This window comes from Panthera onca, chromosome D1 (assembly GCF_046562875.1).
Source record: "Panthera onca isolate mPanOnc1 chromosome D1, mPanOnc1 haplotype 2, whole genome shotgun sequence".
In the NCBI taxonomy this organism is placed as follows: domain Eukaryota; kingdom Metazoa; phylum Chordata; class Mammalia; order Carnivora; family Felidae; genus Panthera; species Panthera onca.
In genome coordinates this window covers 14036008-14059691 of record NC_138348.1, presented here as the reverse complement: position 1 = coordinate 14059691, position 23684 = coordinate 14036008, and the positions used below count along the sequence as shown (strand labels likewise).

Below are 23684 nucleotides of genomic sequence, written 5' to 3'. Positions count from 1 at the left end.
ATTCCAGTGTAGTTACGATACAGTGTTATGTTAGTTTCAGGTATAGGGTATAGCGATTCAACAATTCCATTTAGTACTCAGCGTTCATCAAAATAAGTGTTCTCTTAATCCCATTCACCTATTTATATACCCTTTTAAGTCCCATCCAGTGGGGTAATTTCAAATATCTCCTTTCTAGATAATGCCACATGTATAGTGCAATATTTACCTGGCATTCCAGTTCTGCACCTTGAACATGTAATGAAATTTCAGAATCAGCATAGATATAACTGATAACATTGATCTCCTTTCTTTCTTTCTTCCTCCCTCTCTCCCCTCTCTTTTTCTTGCCTTTTTATTCTGTCTTCATCTTATTGATCATCCACGCTCAAAACCTGAACATTCTACATGTTTCAATAAATGGAATACATTTTGAAATCTAGTGGAAACCATTTTAAATGTATTCCTTTTTATTTCTGCCAATGACTTAAAGAAGATTTTTACTACTTCCGAAATTACGGGCTGGAAGCCAGATAATGCAGTTGGCAAAGTGAAAAACTTAGTGTATTCTTCCATTCCATGTCACAATGTGCTTAAAACCAGGGACAGACATCCAACATACTTTTCAGTTTTGCTTAATGGAAAAAGTGTCCTTGGGGCACCTGGGTGGCTCAGTCAGTTAAGAGACTTCAGCTTAGGTCATGATCTCACAGTTCCTGGGTTTGAGCCCCACGTCGGAATCTGTGCTGACAGCTAAGAGCCTGGAGCCTGCTTCGGATTCTGTGTCTCCCTCTCTCTCTCTCTCTCTGCCCCTCCTCAGCTCAAGCTCTGTCTCTCTCTCTCAAAAAAAAAAAAAAAGATAATAAACAAATAAGCATTAAAAATAATAAAAATATCCTTTTTTATGAACTAATTTCTTTTGAAATTGCTTTTCATTGCCTCTTCTAATGTTTGATCCTGGAACTGTAAGGTTATAGGTACAGGAAGCAAAATTGTAGCGGGGGGGGGGGGGGTCACTAAGGATAGTAGTGAGTGGTACCACTCCCATTTCAACCTTTGGATTCCTGGACCTGTGAATCCTGGCTCTGGGAGAACTGGTACCATATACTAGATGCTAAATGAGAGCATATATAGCCTTTATTTATGATCTTTATTGAAAATGTCCAAGAAGAGAAAGACACTAAAAACAAACAAAATATTTTTTATTGTAACTTCTTCAACTAGAGACAATATACGTAATTCTTAATTTTTTTTAATTTAATGTGAAATTTAATGTAAATTTAATATGAACAATACAATTAATTGATAAACCATTTTTTTTGAAACACTCTTTTCATTGCCTCTTTTACATCTTTGTTCCTTAAACTGTAGATAATGGGATTCAGCATGGGAATCACAATGCTGTAAAACATTGACACTATCATGTCATGGTCCAGAGCATAGCTGGAACTTGGTCTCACATACATGAAGAGGATGGTTCCATGATATATTGACACTCCAGTTAGGTGAGAGCCACATGTAGAAAAGACTTTCCGCCTCCCTGCAGCAGAATGAATCTTCAGAATGGCCAACAGAATGAAACCATAGGAGATCAGAACTGTCAGGATAGTGACGATCTCAATGGAGCCCACAAGGTAGAAGAGCAGGAGCTGGTTTGTGTGAGTGTCCGAACAAGAAATGGCGAGGAGAGGAGGGATGTCACAAAAGACATGTCTAATTTCATTGGATGCGCAGAAGGACAGGCTGAATGTGGCCACGGTGTGTACGGAAGCATGCAAAATGCCACCCACGTAGGAAGCAACGATGAGCGGCACATAGACTCTGGGTGACATGCTCACTGAGTACAGGAGAGGGTTGTAGATGGCGACATAGCGGTCATATGCCATTGCAGCCAAGAGAAAGCATTCTGTGGTCCCAAAGGTAACAGCCAGAAACATCTGTGTTGCACATCCAAGGAATGAAATGATTTTATTCTTTGACATGAAATCTACTAACATATTTGGAATAATAACTGAGGAAAAACAAGCATCCACAGATGATAACACACTTAGAAAATAGTACATGGGATTGTGGAGCCGGGAATCCCCAATGACCAATGAAACTAAAACCAAATTCCCCATCATAGTAAAGAGGTAGATTGCTAGAAACAGGAAGAATAAGATTGTCTGCAGCTCAAGCTTATCTGTGAAACCCTTCAATACAAATATGGTGACTTCCGTGTCATTCTTCATGTCGATACCTCATGGAACAAACTTGAAGATATTAATACAATTGTAATTCATATTAATATGATAAAAGTGGCCATTCGTGTGACTCATGGAAAGTGAACTCTGTCCTCGTATTTATTTCTTGGCAATGAATAATATCCCATTAGTTGATGAGGAGACAGTGACAGGACGGTGGATCAAAGGTTGAATGCACTCACTGTAGAATTAAACGGAAGATTGGAGATTTTACTCACCGGCTCAACTTAGGTCATTTCTAAAACTGAGGCCAAATGGGTGATTTACAACTGATTTCTATTAGCTGTTTTCCTATTAAAGCACAGTGCACTGCTATGTATGTTTTTCTTATAACATAAAAACGGAAGATAGTATATCAATGAACACAACATTGGAATTCACATCAGAATTCTAAACGTTTCAGCAAGTGTGTAAAATGATTTGCTATAATCTACTCACCTATAGCATTATGACATTAATATTTCTCTCAAAACATTGGAACAAATATTGAAGAAAATGTGTTAATGAAATTAAATGTTCAAATTAATTTAAAACAGAGAATATACTAAATTAGGTTAGTTTGACAGGTTAACAGCCAATTGGATAGTAATATTTTAGAGGTTTAAATCTAAAAGCTTTCTAACTCCCTTAAGTTATTTTGAACAGAACAAACCAAGACTGTTTTCAAGAATATGGACCATGATTGGATATAAAATTCTATGACAACATGTGTTTCATTCAATGTGTTTTTGAAATACATATTATTCTTTGCAAGATAAATATTTGGTCATTTGTATGGGTTTTGGAGGTCTACATTATTGATAATGTATGTTTTTCTATTCTTTCAGAATTCTATGTTTAAAATGAAAGAATTATAATAAAAAAATAGGAAATCTGTTTTTCTTTCAGTATATTACACTTGATTATATAATGTTGATTTGGGATTCAGTGAATGAATAACTAGGTAATTATTATATAAAAGTAACAAATTCAGAAAATCAGTAATTAAAAATGTAACAAAAATCTTTGCACCTAGACATTACACTTAATATTTAAAAGAAGAAATAGTAGCAAGAAATGAAAGCTAGAAGATGTAGAAAAAAACTTTTCAGGCATAGTGTCATGGTTAATCAAACTAGGAGTGAAAGTATTAGCTGAACCTGAATTCAAAGTTCCATTATTTGCCCATAATATAACAATAGTTGGAGAATAGGTTTTATTCAAATTATTACACTTAAATTTTTTTTTAGATATTCACCCATAGGACATGTGAATCAGTCCTGAGGGCACATAATCTGCGGCAGATAATATTCGGTTATCTGAATTATTATTATTATTATTATTATCTGAATGAATTATTTAAATTCATTATGCAAGTCGAGCCCTAGTTTCAATACATTGACATGGGCACCATCAGTAAGAGAGAGAGCCATTTGATAACAAATCGTGATAGAAAAAGAGGAAAGTGAATCCCAGCCACCTTCTAGGAACGGTAAAGTCAGTATCACTTAGAATTGTCAATATCGGCAGAAAACATTTTCATAGATTATTGGAAAGATTAAATGCAGAGAAAACCAGAAAAACTCATCGGAGACATCAAAAAAAAAGCAAATTTAAGGTGAATCCTATGTATTGGAAATAAAAGTTACAACAAAACAAATTAAGACGCTCAAACAAACCACTTATCCTAATTAACTGAATATTTTTGAGCTTCTTTAACATAATGAAACGATTTTAAATATATCATTTCATTAAAAAAACAAAAAACAAAACAAAACAAAAAAACAAAAAAAAAAACAACCTTGGCGCGCTAGGGTGGCTCAGTTGGTTAAGCGTCTAACTTTGGCTTAGGTTATGATCTTACAGTTCATGGGTTCCAGCCCCGTGTCAGGCTCTGTGCTGACAGCTTGGAGACTAGAACCTGCTTTGGATTGTGTGTCTCCCTCTCTCTCTGCCCCTCCCCTGCTGGCATTCTCTCTCTCTCTCAAATATAAATGAACATTTAAAAAAGAAGTAGGAGGATGGCTACTCTCCCCGCAAAAAACAAAAACAAAAAAACCCAAAAAACACCTTAATGAATTGACTGTGAAAACCTGAACACGTTTTTTCTTATGTTAGAGAAAAGGAAGAGTGCCTGGGTGGGTCAGCCCATTGAGCTTCCAACTTTGGCTCAAATCATGATGTCATGATTCCTAAGTTCGAACCCCTCATCAGGCTCTCTGCTGTCATTGCAGAGCCTGCTTCAGATCCTCTGTCCTCCTCTCTCTGCCCCTCCGTGCTCACGCTGTCTCCCTCTCTCTCAAAAACAAACATTTAAAAAATTTTAGAAAGGAAAAAAAACGCCATGGGGGAAAATATCATGAATATTTACCAAAGGGAGGTTCAGATAAGAGTTTATGTAGATGAGGTAAAAACAGAAAAGAAAAAAAAAAAAAAACCAGACTTTCATAAATATGATGAAGCCAATCTATGTTTTAATGCAGCAAAGAGTCACATGAAAAAGCTCAACCCCAATACAACTCGCGGCATCAGGTCAATGATATACCGGGTACAGGGACAATTACATAGATTTGGAATTTGGAGGTATGTTTTCTTCATTCAGCTCCATTAGTAAAAGTCATGCGTGATACCAGGCTTTCTCTCCAAAGCAACCCTTCTTTTTTTTTTTTTCTTTAAGTTATTTTATTTCATTTTCAGTATAGTTATATTGTGTTATGTTAGTTTCAGGTGTAGGATACAGTGATTCAACTCCTCTTTCAAAGAGCAGTAAATTGAAGTGACAAAGTGGATACAATAATGTAAAACCAGGCAGACTAACTAAGCATGTAAAACAATAAATATTTCAAGCCATTTTCTTTAAATACGTCCATTTTTAATAATTTTAAGATTTTCATATAATTAAATTTGCCATTTTTAAAAAAAATTTATTTAAAAAATTAAAATTTTTTTTTTTTAAATAGTAAATATACGAGCACAACACCAATGTTACAGCTACATCATTGAAAATCAACGGACCAGAGCCTTGAACTAGATATTTCATTCTTTAGCTGCACGTAACACATTTTTTTCTGATTGCTTATGTACTTAACCATTTTTCCGGTAGATTAAATCCAGTGATTTATATTATGATTCTGTTTTTCCCTCTGCACACAATTTATGTCTAGATTAGAGACTAGTTTTGTGAATTGCATGATCCATTAATAATAACAACAACAAAAACAAAAAATAAAAATGCACACACAGATCCCCATAATCCTATGTGTCACATTAGAGTGGGTTTAATTTTCTTTTTTGGGGGGGGGTAAATAAGATAATAAAAAATTACAATATTTAACACTTCATTTAAATATTATATAAAACTATCTTTCTGTTAGGTGAGTATAACTAAATCAATATTAGTACATATATCAGACCCAGACTTACGAAGAGAGAATGTATTCTTAAAAAATTTAATAGTATGATCAACATTTATAATTAATTTAAAGTCACTTCCAAAAATATAACTTTCATAGAAGGCAGAATACTCCAAATATTTTGGGCTCACTACCGAAGCTCTAAATTCACAAAGGAGTAGAGAACAGAGAACTAACACTTATTGACCTGTAGGAATGGTCTTGTGCACACATTACTTTATTTCCCTTTTGTAATAACTCTCACAGATAACAAGTGCCACAGCCAAGATTCAGTCTCAAGTGTCTTTCAGAGAGCACCCACTTTTCACCTTTTTTCATTACTTCTTATTATGCCATAGCTTCATTCTGCAATTGACTTCCCTCCCCAGGACCTCCATTGGAATAAAACAAAATGTGTTTTTTTAAATGTATTTAAATATTTTAAGTCATCAAGACAAGAGAAACACTATGAAATAAGTCGTCATCTGAAGTGGCCAGCAAAATAAAATGAAAGGAATTATTATTTGTCTTATTAATAATATAAAATATAATATAAAATATTATTTGCCTTATTGTATTAAAATATAAGTGCCCAAAGAGTTGAATGAGTTAAATGTTTTCTTGCCCTCGATTGAAACATTTTATCTTGTTTCACTTTGAACTGGTCTGCCTTCTGACATCAAGAAAATGAAAATATAGATGTATTTGGAGACTTCTAATTGCTTTTACAAATTCAAATTCATTATTTTCCATTTCTTTTGTTTTATTCCAGGAAGTGTTGTTATCCAATTTTTAGACAGATCTGCATAAGTCCAGTTTGTGAAGAATGTATTCTATTCACCTGTACAATAGGCAACAAGTAAAAGCTTTAATATTGAAGATTTCATCACATATTTGACCTTGATGTTTTAGGTTTCATTTCCTAAATATTTGGCAAATTATCTGAAAACTGCTCTTACCTACAGAACAGCAAAGGCAGGTTTAGGTACCTTATGAATGTAGTTCATTTAGATTGCTTATATCCACTTACTGAGCTGTTGATAAAACTCAGAGGAGATGCCCTAATGGGAATATGGTCCAATTATCTTCTGGTTCAAAATAGCAATACAAGGATTTACTCAATAATAAAGAAGTAAGTAGTCTGGAATAATGTATTGTATGTTAATATTATAGAAAATAAATAGTTGTTTGATACCTGGTTTAAAATAATGCCCTAAAGATATATACAGACACTAGATAAAAAGTCTTTAGAACTGAGACATGCTCTTAATATAATAGCTCTGACACTGGGTTAGAACTAACTTCTCTGAGAATCAATTCCCTCATCTGGGCAATATAAGCCATTTTTTTAAATTGTGACAGGTCAGTAAACATGGTAAACTAAAATGATGTAAAACTACAATATATCTCCTGCAGAATCTAGCAGATAGATTTATAGTCAATGAAAGGTATTACACTTTTACTCTGTACAAATCATAGAGTACATGGGTTTGATGAATACATTTAGAAGTGTGGCGTCTAAGCTTGCTGGAAGATTGATCATTATTCAAGGTAATAAGAAAAATCCAAAAACTCCCATATAAATGTAGAGGAAACATTAAAAGTTTAAAGCTCTGTGGGACTTGAGAAATCATGTAATTTTGTGACTACTAAATGTTGATGTAGTGTTTATTCAAATTAAATAAAAATATCTATTGATTGGTTGACAAACAGATGTTTATCACGTATACACGTGCAGTTCACTCATACACACACATACCCCTGGGACCAAAATAGAGACATTTAACATTTTTATTTTTTTTTTATTTTTCTTTAATTTTCTTAGGTGTCCCCCACTCTTACACAGGCTTAATCATGTTACAAAGGGTCCATAAAAAACTGGAATAGATCTTAGAAGTATGCCGTACATACTTGCTTTGGAAAAGACAGGGCTTCACTTAGAAGAAAAGCTGAGAATCATGTCAATTGAGTAAGGCAAATACACTAGGAAAGTAAGTTTCAACAAGGGAGGGGTCTTCTGAAAAATGCAGGACTTATAAAGGATTGCTAGAGCAATACACAAGTCTAAAGTGTAGAGTAATCCTTTACAAGGCAACATCTGCTGTGACACTTAAAGTAGCTGTACAATAATATTTTAAGACCTTCATAAAAACATGAGTCATCTTTGAACACAAAGCTGGAAAAGCTACTGGATATATCTCCAACTACACATGTGCCTCCTGATAGTCAAAATGCCCATCCTATTGACACATTGAATGAATCAAAGGATTATTATTGAACTCTTTATAATTGCATTTAAATTGCAAAAGGGTAAAAATAACCAAATAATGTTCAAATGTTACCAAAATCAGAGCATCAACCCAGGCCATAAGGAATCAAATGAACCATATCAAATACATCTTAATAGAAAACAAACAAAAACAATTAAATGACTGATGGCTCAAGAATATCAAATGTATCAGAAATGAGAATACAAAATATCAGAAGGATGAGGACATATGCTACAAAGAGCTCGGAATAATAAACCAGAAAATGGAAATAAGGCAAAAATTCAGTAATCAAGAGTAATTTAATACATAGAAATTTAATACAAGAGTGGGTGGTCACTACTGAAAGCATAATTAAGGAAAGAGAAGAGAAAGAGAGATGAAGAAAAATCAATTTCAAGTAAATAATTAAGAGAATTAAGAATTTGATAGAAAATGACAGATCTAAAAGTACTAAGATATAATTTAAAAAACAATAGAAATGTGACTCATACAAATATAAAATTGACATACAAAAATTTATAACTATCTGAATGAGTATATCAATAAAATGAGACATATAGAATTTTTAAGAAATAAGGGTTTATGACATTTCTTTGGAAAAGTTACAATAAAACATTTAGTTTCCTTTTTAATTTTATTGAAAAAATGTACACATAGAAAAGTACATACATCTCAAGTGTATAGCATGATGAATTTTTAAATTGAACATACCCTTATAAACAAGCCCAAGAAAAAGAACATTTCCAGAACCAGGGAACCTCCTGTATTCTTCCAGTCACTCTCTCCCATGTAAAGATAACCATAGTATGAAACAGAGACTAATTTATGTAATAGCTAGTTTTTTTCAAGGACAGAGTTATTGCATTTTAATAAAATACAGAAAATCTACCATTTATATGTGCCAGTTACATGAATTTGAATAGACACACACAACTGTGTAACAATAACCACATTATGGGCAATAGAAATATTCTATATTGTAGAATTGTGGAATTCCTTTGTTAATTTCTACAAAAATGCTTTTCTTAGTTTTAACTCGGGTTGCATTGAATATATAGATAATTTGCAATTACACTTAATTAATAGATCAGTATCTTCTTTATCCCTTTCTTTCTTTCATTCTTTTGTTCTTAAATTCAAATCCCATGACCAACATTCCCTATCTATTAATTTAGTCTCCCCAGGTGTTGAGCTCAGGCACCTATGTATTTTAAACACATTTTTGAATAATTTATTTAAGTACATAGCCATGAACTAGTTTATAGATGAGTATACAAGATTTCCAAGACAAGACCTTAACCGACACAAAAAGTTTGACCTTTATCTCTGCCAGATCTCTCATATTTTGTTTATTACATAGAATATTAAATTTATCTATATAGTGTCCCATCTCTGTTTTCAATACTTCCTGTTTATGTATTCATATGTTTTCTCCCTATTAAACTCTCAGTGAGCTTCAAGTATTTTTCATGCCACTTTAAAAGTTAAATAAATATAGTAATCTTTATTAAATGATTATGAAGTTTGTCATACCTTATTTTGAGACAAGTAAACAGGTTATGTTCTCAGGAAGAAAGAACTGGGTTTTAGAGAATTTAAGTCATAAACCCAGTGGCGTATATTTATTTAGTATCTGAGCCAGGATTGTGTCCTGTAGCATTAGATTGTTTTCCAGCCCTATGTATTGCTCTGCCCTGAGGGCTATTTTATACCAGAGGCCAAAGTGTATTCATGTGATCATTTTTGTCATGTAGCTCATGGTTCCAGAGCCACTCATTTACTATGAAAGAAACACATGAAATTATCTGACTTTTCCGTCCCAGAAGATAATTACCTTATTTTCTCCTTGGAGCATCCCTGTGGACATCAAGAAGGGCTTGAAAGTCTGCTATAAAACTCCAAATGATCAGTGATCATAGGGTATGTTAACTGAATGAGCAGTTCATTTCCACAGGTAAGAGGAAAGTGTTTCTTATTACTTACAGAATTCTTCAGAAGTCATAACCTTGAATCTCAAACTAGATTCCACATTATAATATTTAAATCTGAGATGGAAATTTCTAGTTAACTGAGAATTAAATTAAAATTGAACAAGGAAATTCCAGGGAACATTACAAGGATAATAGGAAAGATTCCTTCCATTTTTAGGTCAACAGATTTGGAAATTAGACATTTTATTTCACTTTCTTGATGGAATGTAACAGCTGGAATAAAGGTAGTTGAAATAAAGGGATGTATTACAAATTTAGGAAAATTATTAAATAGAGAGCAAATTGACTATCAACCAATCATCAGATACATGCCAGTTGAGGATCATAATTTGTTTTTCTAATGCAAACACATAAATGAATTTTAAATTTGTTTTACTGGTTAGCTGCTTGCTGAAGAAGCCACTTCAGTTTTATTTTCTTTTTTTTTAAGTCATGGTCTGCTTAAACTTGATGGCTTTATAAAAGAATTCAAACACACGAGGATGTTATTTTGTATTGTTTCCAGAAGACAACCTTTCCAGAATTATGGCATATCAAAATGAATTGCAACATAGTCAACTGCCCATAGCTTATTTTTTGATCATTACAAAAGTTAATTTAACAAAAGGTTCAATATGAAAATGCACATAACCTGATTTTTATATTGTAGTAAAACAGGTGCTGTGGAGAGGGGACATGTGGAAGCCATTTTGATTTCTTCTGATGAACACCCCCGTTGTTTATTTTCGTTCCAAAGCTTCTAACATGATGATGCTATTTCCTCGTATACCACCATTCCAATACTGCTCTGTTGCCCACTAGTTGCCATTTGCACACTTCCATCTATCACAAAATTCATAAAGGGATTGAACCCCTGCAATAGTCCTTGGACACGTCTGCCATTTGATTTCTTTTTTTTTTTTTTTTTTTTTTATTTTTTAATATATGAAATTTACTGTCAAATTGGTTTCCATACAACACCCAGTGCTCATCCCAAAAGGTGCCCTCCTCAATACCCATCACCCACCCTGCCCTCCCTCCCACCCCCCATCAACCCTCAGTTTGTTCTCAGTTTTTAACAGTCTCTTATGCTTTGCCATTTGATTTCAATGACAGTTTCTTGTCCATAATTTTTTTTTTCAACTCGGGAGGGTGAGCTTTGTTCATGGTGTCTACTCGACCACCTCAAAGATGCCCCCAAATGGAATTCATGGTGTCCTTCATGCTCCCGCTAGACACAGTTGCAAGTGTGGGACAGAGAAACCTGGTCTTCAATCATGTCTTTGCTTCTAACTATCGGTATGACCACGGCCCGGTTATAGGTCAGGCTGCTTCTGTTTTCTCATCTATAAAAGGATGCTAAATTATTTAGTTTGCAGGTTGCTATGCAGATGACATAAGATAATGTACACACAATTTTTAACCCTCAGTAGCCACTTAATATCATGTGGTTGCACCTATCATTGCTGTCCTTCTCAAGCTTAGCATTTATGACATTGTTCTCATAGATGTGCCCTGTGTATGTTTTCCAACTGTATTACAGGTGAAGAATTGAAAAAATTAGTCTTCCAGATTGGTCTATTTTGTTAAAATTGAGAGTTTGTATTTTTGTCTATCTAATCTCTATCTCCTAAGATGAAATGAGCTAGATAAGGAAAAAAATTATTATGGACAAAATCATCAGGGGGATGTAAGTAGACGTACTATCATTTTACTGACATGACCAAAGTACAATGCAATGATAGCAATGAATTTCCAAGATGCCTGACACCATAGAGTATTGTGATGGTCAGAGAGGGCTGCCCTGTATGACAAGGGCTAATATCTAAATCTAACATCCTATATTGTACTCATTTGTGAATATTTTGAATTTAAATAATTTTCACACTGTATTTCTCATTTAAATGCATCCCAGGGATACACATGTAGTTGGTCCCATTTTAACAACTGGATACACACACACACACACACACACACACACAAGGAATTTCACACACATTTTACAAAATCTAGGACTAGTAACAGGTATGTAATTTTTATTATAATATTTTCAGATTTTTAAATTTCTATATTCATTCATATTTGAGGATTTTCAGATGATGCAATATGAAGCAAGGTGGGAGAAAATTTAACAGAAAACAACTGGAAATTAACCCAATAATTGGCATAATTTGTTTAACATGAAAAATTTAGCCAACAACTTAATAAAATAATTTCTTTATTTACGCAGGATAATGTATCCTCTGGGACACAACTTCTTCATCACTGCCTTTTCCTTCACTGACAAGGATTTCAACATGTTCTTCTAAGAAACAAACATGAGAATACATAAAGTGGGTTCTATTTTCAAAAATATCTCCTTTAAAACCTGCAAATAAACACTAAAATGCCAGGGTTGACATTGGATTTAGATTTATACACAATTAAGTTGAAAAATGTAACTGAGTTCACTACGTTTATATTGACGGGTTTCACAGATGATTTTGAGGTGCAAATCTTCCTCTTTTTACTATTTCTAGCAATCTACCTTTTTACTCTGGTAGGAAATTTGGGACTAGTTATATTAGTCATTGGGGATTCTCGGCTACACAACCCCATGTACTACTTTCTGAGCGTATTGTCTTTCCTGGATGCCTGTTATTCTTCAGTTGTCACCCCAAAAATGTTGGTCAATTTCCTCGCAGAGAATAAAGCCATTTCCTATGTTGGATGTGCAGCGCAGATGCTTCTCTTTGTTACTTTTGGGACCACAGAATGCTTTCTCTTGGCTGCAATGGCATATGACCGCTATGTCGCCATCTACAACCCTCTCCTGTACTCAGTGAGCATGTCACCCAGAGTCTATGTGCCGCTCATCGTTGCTTCCTACGTGGGTGGCATTTTGCATGCTTCCGTACACACCGTGGCCACATTCAGCCTGTCCTTCTGCGCATCCAATGAAATTAGACATGTCTTTTGTGACATCCCTCCTCTCCTCGCCATTTCTTGTTCGGACACTCACACAAACCAGCTCCTGCTCTTCTACCTTGTGGGCTCCATTGAGATCGTCACTATCCTGACAGTTCTGATCTCCTATGGTTTCATTCTGTTGGCCATTCGGAAGATTCATTCTGCTGCAGGGAGGCGGAAAGTCTTTTCTACATGTGGCTCTCACCTAACTGGAGTGTCAATATATCATGGAACCATCCTCTTCACGTACGTGAGACCAAGTTCCAGCTATGCTCTGGACCATGACATGATAGTGTCAATGTTTTACAGCATTGTGATTCCCATGCTGAATCCCATCATCTACAGTTTAAGGAACAAAGATGTAAAAGAAGCGATGAAAAATCTGTTTGGTAAAAATTGGTATATCAATAAAGTCTACTTTTCACATTGACCGTTAAATTGAGAAAAATTATGAATGCTATTGATCATCTCAATATTAAAATAGAAGTGTTTTGCTTTAGTTTATTTGTGTCTTTCTCTTCTTGCTATATATTTTTAAAAATTGTGATCACGTCTCCACCTGTACATTTTTCACATATGTAGAAAATCTCTTGTCATTCCTTTGCTTCTTCCTTAATTCACCCGGAAATACACACAGGCGCACACATGCATTTATACACACATGTGTAAATACATATGCATCTATGCTGAGGCTGATTGTATTAACTTGCTCAGGCTGCCATAACAAAGTGCCACAGACTGGTGGCTTTCACAGCAGCAATCTATTGCTCACCGTTACAGAATCTGTAAGTCTGAAGGTGAAACGGAGTGAATTTCCTCCTAGTCCTCTCTCCTTCACTTGTAGATGGCAGTCTTCTCTTTCTGTCTCCACATGGTCATTCCTCTCTGTGTTTCTGCGTTCTGATCTCTTTTTATGATACCAGTGATCTTGGATTAGGGTCCACTCTAACGACCTCATTTTAAGTTAATTATCTCCTCAAAGGCTTTATTGTCAAATATACTCATATTCTGAGGTATGGGGAGTTAGATTTTCAACATATGAATATTGGTGTGTGTATATACATATATATATGTATATATATGTATATATATACATATATATATGTATATATATGTATGTGTATACATATATATGTATGTATATATGTATGTATATATATATGTATGTATATATGTATGTATATATATATGTATATACACCAATACACATACACATGTATATATACACATATATATACACATATGTATATGTGGGTGTGCATGCATGTACATGTACACACATGCATATATTCATTACATATAGATATATTTGCATATAGACACATACATATATTTATTATATGTAAGTATATTTATAAATACAGAGTCACATATGTATGTGATCTTTACTTTAAAATGTATAGTATTACCTTTCATCCTCATATGAGTCAAACTGGATATTCTCCCATAGTTGCAATTATACATAACTTGAAGATCATATCTGAATAGCTTGAGCAAATACCACGTCACTGGGAAAAAAAAGCCAAGCTCACATAATCCCAGTCCACTTCCATTGAGTCACTGGTATCTGACTCCTGATAAAATAACTGAAGCTGAGCTAAGCTGCAGCCCAACTTTATGGGCTTTCCTACTAACCTGGTATAGACTCAGCTTTGGCTCTCTTTTCTTCTGACCACTACCACCTTATTACGGTCTTACAGACGCCACTACTCCTCGGTGCTCAGACCCAAGAGCCAAGGCATAGGGGTGCCTGGTGGCTCAGTTGGTTAAGCGACCGACTTCAGCTCAGGTCAGGATCTCATGGTCTGTGAGTTCGAGCACCCCATCGGGCTCTGTGCTGACAGCTTAGAGCTGCTTCAGATTCTGTGTCTCCCTCTCTCTCTCTGTCCCTCCCCAGCTAGTGATCGATCTCTCTCTCTCTTTCTATCAAAACTAAGAAGCATTAATTTTTTTTTAAAGAACCATCCCAACTATACTCATGTTTAGCCCTGTTTCCAACAGACCTCATTTTAATTGCAAGGACATGTGTCCTTCAAAGTTAATTAATTGTAAGTGGTTGTGTTTTTCAATCCTTCCTTCCTTTTTTTTTAAAGTTTTATTTTTACTTATTTTGAAAGAGAGAGAGAGTGAGCAAGCAAGGGAGGGCAGAGAGAGAGGGAGACGGAATCCCAAGCAGGGCCCACGCATCAGTGCTGAGTTCCACACAGGGCCCTAACCTACAAACTGCGAGATCGCAACCTGAGCTGAGACCAAGAGTCAGGTGCTTAACTGACTGAGCCCCCCTGGTGCCCCTCCATCCTTCCCTCTTACATTTCATTATCATCATCATCATCATCACTATTATTTTTTTATTTATTTTGAGAGAGGGAGAGAGAGAGACTGGGGAGGGGCAGAGAGGGAGACAGAGAATCCCAAAGCAGGCTCCACAATGTCAGTGCAGAGCCACAAGCAGGGCTTGAACTCACAAACCATGAGATCGTTACCTGAGCCAAAATCAAGAGGCAGACACTTAACTGAGCCAAGCCAGAGCCCCTATTATTATTATTATTATTATTATTATTATTATTATTATTTTAAGTGTTGAATCCCTTTGGTTCCAACAAGATGATCTCCTTAGAACACAGAGTACCACTTAAGGATATTTCCCTAAAGTGGGATCATTAAGTATAAATAACACCTTAACTGTATAAATATAGATAATCTTTTACCACAATATATTTGCCCCAACAATTTTTCTGCATTATTTTCCTTCTGTTTGCAAGGTTTTCTGGGCTGTCATTCACATAACTCCTGTTTTTAAATGCCTATTCTTAGTGAGGAGTTCATTGACTACATTATGATTAGAATTTACTTCCTTTGAATATCCTCATATTCTTTCCTTCTTAAATACACTCCTTTCACTTATCACAATTTCATATAACATGCACTTAATTTATATTTGACTTATTGTCTGATCTATTTTCCAGACATATGTGTCTGGAATTTTATCTCACACATATTGTGGCTCAATCAACATTCCCTAAATGAACAAATTGTGTATATAAGAAATTGTCAAAAAGATTTTATTTAACTCAATGAAGGGATGCATGTGAAAAAAGAATGTTATTAGGTACTGCCTTAGATTTTGTAATTTACATTTTTCCTTTAAAATCTATCCTCTCTCTCTTGATCACTTTGCTATTTTTTTCTAGCTTTCTCATTTGGGTACAAATTTTCCAGTGAATATTATGTCAGTGGAATCACGCATATTTCAGCACTTCATGTTTTCATAATCAGTATTTCTGATTTTTTCCCATTTCTTTTGACTTAAGGATAGTTTAGTAACATACAAAAATGCTTAAATGAACACATTGAGAGGTTGTTTTTGTTTGTTTGTTTGTTTTGTTTTTTTTGTTTTTGTTTTTTTTTACATTTGTCCTTCATTTCTAAATAGAATGAGATTTTGAGAAACTTTTTTTATTCAGGTCTTAGTCATCACTAATGTATGGAAGTTTTCATAAATGCCGCACTACACTTGTAAAAACAATTATCACAAAGCTTTTCTACATACTTACCTACAAAAATAACCTTATTGAAGGTTTAAAGTCTTTATGTACGTTTTAAAAAAAATTTGAATGTTTGTTTATTTTCGAGAGAGAGAGAGACCGAGCATGAGCGGGGAGGGGCAGAGAGAGAGGGAAACACAGAATCTGAAGCAGGCTCCACGCTCTGAGCTGTCATCACAGAGCCTGACCTGAGGTACAAACTTGCAAAATGTGAGATCATGACCTGAGCCAAAGCCTGATGCTTAGCGGACTGAGCCACCCAAGTGCCCCTAAGTCTTTATGTCTTAATTAAAGTTTTCTTACTTGAAAACAATACAGGCGTATAAAGTTTTCCTAAAGTTAGCAGGCTTCGTTCCATTTCTCTCGTTGCATCTCCTGTATGAGAAGTTTCCCGTTTGGGATAGGTATTGCTACATAACCATTTGCATAGATAACATTCACTCTGGAGAGGTAGAGTCCAAGTGGAGGCATCCACCTGCAAGGACAGAGGGATGTGGTTACCCCCTAGGACGGTGGACTCAAAGCAGCGATCAGAATAGCCTTGCTCATTTATAAGCAAGGCGATGGCAAGTTGATCATGGTATTTCTAGAAGTGAAACAGATGAAAAACACTAAATTCTGGCTTGATCTGTATAAGCAGGTTAAGTGAACAAAAGTCTAACTTGAATCATAAAAACTGTCATTGTGGGAGCTCAGCAATCAGTTTGTGAACTGAGGAAGATTTTAGCCCTAGAACCTCTTTAGTGAAGGGAGGTCAGGTACCCTTGAGGGATGAACCTTGTATATTACCAAAAAATTTAAACTATCAATCTTTCTCCAAGCCTTTGCCAAAGGGACTTTGGACATTTACCAGGGTAACTGTGCATTAGTGAAAAAGAAATAGCCAGGTCTTTGGGAACTACTGGATACTAGTTCTGGACTCATGATGATAATTCCAGAAGACCCAAAATATCACTGTGTGTTTGTGTTTTTGTGATCCAAGAGTCAGGGGAGGGGCTTGTGGAAGTCAGGTGATCAATGGAGTTTTACTTCTGGCCGATGTTGCAGTGAGGCCAGTGTGTCCCTGGCCCATCCTCTGGTTATTTGTCCAGTTCCAGAATGTCTAATTGGAATAAAACAACTGAGCCCCTGGAAGAATCCCCACATTGGTTCCCTGACATGTGGAGTTAGGGTTATCATGATGGAAAAAGCCAAGTGGGAGCAACTCTAACTGTCTCAACCAAGAAACCATACGATTGCTATATAGCAATCTACCACCCTGTCTTGTACTCAGTGAGCATGTCACCCAGAGTCTATGTAACACACTCAGTGTTTCTTCCTATGTGGGTGGCATTTTGCATGCTTTTGTACACACAGTGACGACATTCAGCCTGTCCTTCCATGCATCCAATGAAATTATACATGTCTTTTGTGGCAGCCCTCCACTACTTGCCTTTTTTAAATTATTTTTTAGATGTTTTTAATGTTTATTTTCGAGAGAGAGAGAGAGAATGAGTGGGAGAGGGGAAGAAAGAGAGGGAGACATAGATTCTGAAACAGGCTCCAGGCTCTGAGCTGTCAGCACAGAGCTTGATGCAGGGCTCGAACTCACGAACTGTGAGATTACCACCTGAGCTGAAATCAAAAGTCAGATGTTTAACCGACTGAGCCACCCAGGCACCCCACTACTTGCCATTTTTTGTTCTGACACTCACACAAACCATATATACATACATAAATGCATATATGATGTATGTATGTATAATATGTTTATATATCATGTATGTATATAATGTAGATATAAGGTACACGCATACATATTATATATACATATATTTATATATTTCAACAGTTGTTGCTTTTCTCTCAGCTCTATTTCTATTTGTCTTTCATGACACTTAAATACACCATCAATAGGGGGTGCCTGGGTGGCTTAGTCAGTTAAGCGTCTGACTTCTGCCCAGGTCATGATCTCATGGCTCGTGGGTTTGAGCCCCGCATCGGGCTCTGGGATGACACCTCAGACCCTGGGGCCTGTTTCAGATTCTGTGTCTGCCTCTCTCTCTGCCCCTCCCCCACTCGCACTCTGTCTCCCTCTGTCTCAAAAATAAACATTAAAAAAATTTTTTAAAAAATAAATACACTATCAATAAATGTTACTGTTCTATGACCGGACAGTAATAAGAAAAGATTCTGATAATGGAATAAAGATATATAATGTTGAGCCAAACAGTGGAAATGCCATGGCAATAAGCCTGGATGGATCTTACTCCTAAATAAGGCAAATGGGGGCGCCTGGGTGGCTCAGTCGGTTAAGCATCTGACTTCAGCTCAGGTCATGATCTCGCGGTCCGTGAGTTCGAGCCCCGAGTTGGGCCCAGTGCTGACAGCTCAGAGCCTGGAGCCTGTTTCAGATTCTGTGTCTCCCTCTCTCTCTGACTATCCCCCATTCATGCTCTGTCTCTCTCTGTCTCAAAAATAAATAAACATTAAAAAAAATTAATAAAAAAAATTTTTTAAAAATAAAAAAAAAATAAGGCAAATGAAGTAACATTAAGAAGGTCTTCACAGGACTCCAGAATGGAGAAGTAACCTCATAATGAGTGCTAAAGACAATCAGCGGTGTGAATGTGTTCTAATCCATAGGATCCCGAGAACATAAGCCATAGTAGTAGTGAGTGCAAATCACATTCCGCAATGACAGACAACAATACACTACATCAATTAATATTTAATATGAATCCATTTGAACACAATAAAAGTAAACAGATGATAAAAAATATCTATATTTGTAAAATGCTGTGTTCGAAGGCTGATAAATGCTTTGTTGGAAAATATTCTAGGATATACAAGCACTGTTACTGCAATCAAGACATTTTCTTTAGTTTCTGAGCAAAGAGACTTGGACTGGTATGAAACTCAGTGTTGAAAATGTATTTTACTCAGGAACCAATTTTTACCAATTTTTTCATCGCTTCTTTTACATCTTTGTTCCTTAAACTGTAGATGATGGGATTCAGCATGGGAATCACAATCGTGTAAAATGTTGAGACTATCATGTCATGGTCCAGAGCATAGCTGGAACTTGGTCTCACGTACGTGAAGAGGATGGTTCCGTGATATATTGACACTCCAGTTAGGTGAGAGCCACGTGTAGAAAAGACTTTCTGTCTCCCTGCAGCAGAATGAATCTTCCGAATGGCCAACAGAATGAAACCATAGGAGATCAGAACTGTCAGGATAGTGACGATCTCAATGGAGCCCACAAGGTAGAAGAGCAGGAGCTGGTTTGTGTGAGTGTCCGAACAAGAAATGGCGAGGAGAGGAGGGATGTCACAAAAGACATGTCTAATTTCATTGGATGCGCAGAAGGACAGGCTGAATGTGGCCACGGTGTGTACGGAAGCATGCAAAATGCCACCCACGTAGGAAGCAACGATGAGCGGCACATAGACTCTGGGTGACATGCTCACTGAGTACAGGAGAGGGTTGTAGATGGCGACATAGCGGTCATATGCCATTGCAGCCAAGAGAAAGCATTCTGTGGTCCCAAAAGTAACAAAGAGAAGCATCTGCGCTGCACATCCAACATAGGAAATGGCTTTATTCTCTGCGAGGAAATTGACCAACATTTTTGGGGTGACAACTGAAGAATAACAGGCATCCAGGAAAGACAATACGCTCAGAAAGTAGTACATGGGGTTGTGTAGCCGAGAATCCCCAATGACTAATATAACTAGTCCCAAATTTCCTACCAGAGTAAAAAGGTAGATTGCTAGAAATAGTAAAAAGAGGAAGATTTGCACCTCAAAATCATCTGTGAAACCCGTCAATATAAACATGGTGACTTTGGTCACATTTTCCATCTGAATGCTGTGTAAATTTAAATCTGATGGGAACCCTGACATCTCACTTTCTATTTGTAGGTACTAAAGGCAATATCTTGTGAAAATAGAGTCCACCCAATCATATTCTCATATTTGTTTCTTAGCAGGGTATAAAGGTTTCCTTGGCAGTGACAAAATAGGCGGTGATAATGATATTGTACCCAAGTGGTTGCATTTTGCTGTTAAATAAAAGGACGAAATGATTATATTCAGTCATTGAGTGCATTTATCAAGTTAAAAATATTCTGTTGATTGAAATGGTTTACTGTCTAATTCATTTTCAGTTAAATTCTTTGCGGTCTTATATTCATATCACATAATCTTAAAATTCACAATGATTAATAAACAGGCATATTTGAGTCTTAAACATCATAATGGAAAGTACACATCTGAATACTGGTTCCAGATTGGCTACCATGCACATCAAACTCCTTGCTCTAATGCTCCCAACTGTTAAAATGGGAATAAGCATATTCTATCACGAGTTTGGGATGAATTTAAGTGAGAAATACTATGGAAATTATTTACTTCTAACATGTTTCCAGATGACTAGGAAATGAGATAAGTTACACGTCTGAACTTGTACAAGGCTGTCTTTCCCAGCAAAACTGTTTACATTATTTTTTCTGACAGTTATCCTGTTCCATTGCTTTCCATTCCAGAGCATGGGTGAATAGAATAGCGGAATATTCTGGAGATAGATGCACCTTATTTTCAAACATAAACAGTGCAATGTCTTTTTTTTCTTTCGGTTTTTTTTTCTCAAAATACACATCATTAAGTTGTTCATTTTGACCTTTGTGGCTTATTATACTGTTATTTTTTTTTCAAATTTTATCTTAATATATGTTTTCAATTTATGTGATTATTACTACAAAATCCTTTGATACATTTTTAAAAAATTTTTAATGTTTATTTATATTTTGAGATAGGACAGAGGGCGAGCAGGGGAGGCGTAGACAGAGAGGGAAACACAGAATCCGAAGTAGGCTCAGGCTCTCAGCTGGAGTCAGCACAGAGCTCGAAACGAGGCTTGAACTCATGAACCATGAAATCATGACCTGAGCCGAAGTCAGAGGCTTAACCGGCTGAGTCACACAGGTGCCCCACCCTTGGATGTATTTTTAAGATATATTTCTATCAAAAAGAAATTCTGTCCATTTTTTAATGTTATAGCTGCTTATGGAGTTCCTAAAATAACTGTGAAATTAATGTCACCAGGCAGTAGATAATAAAATTGTTTCTGAAGTTTTTGCTAAGAGAATCAAATCACTATATTTGTCACAAAATAATTTATTTGTTTTCTTGATGTCATCATACTCTTCCTCATTAAGTGGAGAACGAATAAATGAAACTTAAAAACAAGTTGAAGAGACACCTGTAATCTGGACCAAAATGTAGGTTATTGAAACACAATTAATTACTGGATTCATCATATTTAGGGGACAGATTTCAGCATGGTGACTTTTGCTTTTCCTTTGGCATGTTTTAACCAAAAAGTGTTTAAGAAGAGTAAAAAAAGTCCACAGTACATAAGGCCATGCTGGATTTACTCACTTACAAATGATTTATAGGCATGATGTGAAATATGCCACAGTTTTGTTATGTTGAGATATCCACACATCGGTAACGAATAAATAAGTTAAGGCTACTATTAGAAAGAAAAGAAAACCACGTGTCTTTATTTTCCCAGAAACGTTCTCAGACATTCTTGCGCTTCCGCAAGATATATTTCTGACATATATATTTCAGATATATTTCTTTTTTTTTTAACGTTTATTTATTTTTGAGACAGAGAGAGACAGAGCATGAACGGGGGAGGGGCAGAGAGAGAGGGAAACACAGAATCGGAAGCAGGCTCCAGGCTCTGAGCCATCAGGCCAGAGCCAGACGCGGGGCTTGAACTCTCGGACCAAGAGATGGTGACCTGAGCTGAAGCCGGACACTTAACCGACTGAGCCACCCAGGCGCCCCTTTCAGATATATTTCTGACATATAGAATAGATTCATAAAGGTGAGTCCTTGAAACCCCAAAATGCTCATTTGATTCTTAGAAAAATTGAGAGTAAAAAATATATAAAGTTAAAATCTGATTTTTTAATAAATCCAGATAACTTACATAATTCTCATATGTGTTTGGAGTAGCACAAAAAATACATTTCTATTTAAAAAATTCCTATTCTCTCTATCTCAAACTGTTCTCCTCTTCTCTCTCTTCTTCTCTATCAAATCCGTGGAATACAAACAAAAATGTTTACTATAAAGAGTCAGATACAAAATAGGAGTTAAGCAGGTAAGAATAAGTATAGGGAAAACAAAACACACAAGCAAATTTGAAAAATGTACCAATGGGTAGTATACTAAAAGTACCCATCACAAAATACATGTTGACTCATATACACAGAAGAAATGTCAACAACTTGACAATTCTAGCCTTTAATTAACTAATGTGCCTGAGATAAGATAATTGTGGGAGATTAAGAACATTACATATGGACTCTAAAACCACCTGGTGACAATGTGAACTTGGAAAAGTTACTCCTCCTGGTTAACCAAAGAATAACTAACATTGACCCAAATATTCAGGCAAATCTTGTTCAACTACCTCTGTATGATGACTGCAGAGTGTTGATTGACCTGATGCGTTAAAATATCTTGAATTACCTTAAGGTGTTAATCATATGCAAAAGATGCATACAAATGAAATGTGACCTCCGAGTTTATTTAACTCCAACAAAATAAATAAGGATTATACAATCACTTTTTTTTAAAATAAAAGCATTTTGGGGCACCTGGGTGACTCAGTCGGTTGGGCGTCCGACTTCAGCTCAGGTCATGATCCCCCGGTTCCTGAGTTCCAGCTCCAAGTCAGGCTCTGTGCTGCGAGCTCAGAGCCTGGAGTTTGCTTCAGATTCTGGGTCTGCTTTCTCTGCCCCTTCCTCTCTCACACTCCATCTCTCTCTCTCTTAAAAATGAATAAACTTTAAATAAATAAATAAATAAATAAATAAAATAAAAGCATTTGCAGTTAATGGATCCCAAACAGAAGCAAAGCATTTCAAGTTATGCATATATTTGTTACAGGGTAATAATATGTTAAAATACCAAACTGCTTTTACAGCAGGTACTTCTATTAACTGAAATTTAGGAAAAGTAGAACTGGTTGTGTTGATGTCTCGCTATTTCACTTTGCTAGGGGCCAGAAAGACAAAAGTAGAGATCCTGAGTTTTTAACAAAGCACGATCATTCTGGAAGACTAAAATAAAATCAGTTTCTCAGCACTCATGGTCAAACATAAAAAGTACACGCACGGGAACAAACACCCAGTTCAACAACAAGGAAAATTATGACGGTAGCTACTGTATATCATGAACTGGCTACCAAGAGTTAGGAATTTTGTGCACAGTATTTAATACAATCTACATAGCAACCCAGAAGCTGAATAATTCAGTGTCATTTTATAGATGAAAAGACTGAAGCCTAACTAGAC

The 23684-nt window shown here is 35.8% G+C and overlaps 3 protein-coding genes and 1 pseudogene across 3 annotated transcripts; 1 reads left to right on the top strand and 3 right to left on the bottom strand.

The window, feature by feature from the left end:
- Positions 1-1277: 1277 nt before the first annotated feature.
- LOC132676549 (olfactory receptor 5T2-like) lies at positions 1278-2225 on the bottom strand. The gene has a single exon (XM_078434055.2). The coding sequence runs from the start codon at positions 2208-2210 to the stop codon at positions 1278-1280; it is 933 nt and encodes a 310-aa protein (XP_078290181.2). The 5' UTR covers positions 2211-2225.
- An 8348-nt stretch (positions 2226-10573) lies between these two features.
- On the bottom strand, positions 10574-11000 carry LOC144612873 (small nuclear ribonucleoprotein G pseudogene; annotated as a pseudogene).
- Positions 11001-12204: 1204 nt separating this feature from the next.
- On the top strand, positions 12205-13212 carry LOC144612874 (olfactory receptor 5T1-like). Its single transcript, XM_078432634.2, has one exon. The coding sequence runs from the start codon at positions 12220-12222 to the stop codon at positions 13210-13212; it is 993 nt and encodes a 330-aa protein (XP_078288760.2). The 5' UTR covers positions 12205-12219.
- Positions 13213-19248: 6036 nt separating this feature from the next.
- Positions 19249-20229, bottom strand: LOC144613115 (olfactory receptor 5T3-like). The gene has a single exon (XM_078434056.2). The coding sequence runs from the start codon at positions 20212-20214 to the stop codon at positions 19249-19251; it is 966 nt and encodes a 321-aa protein (XP_078290182.2). The 5' UTR covers positions 20215-20229.
- Between the last annotated feature and the right edge of the window lie 3455 nt (positions 20230-23684).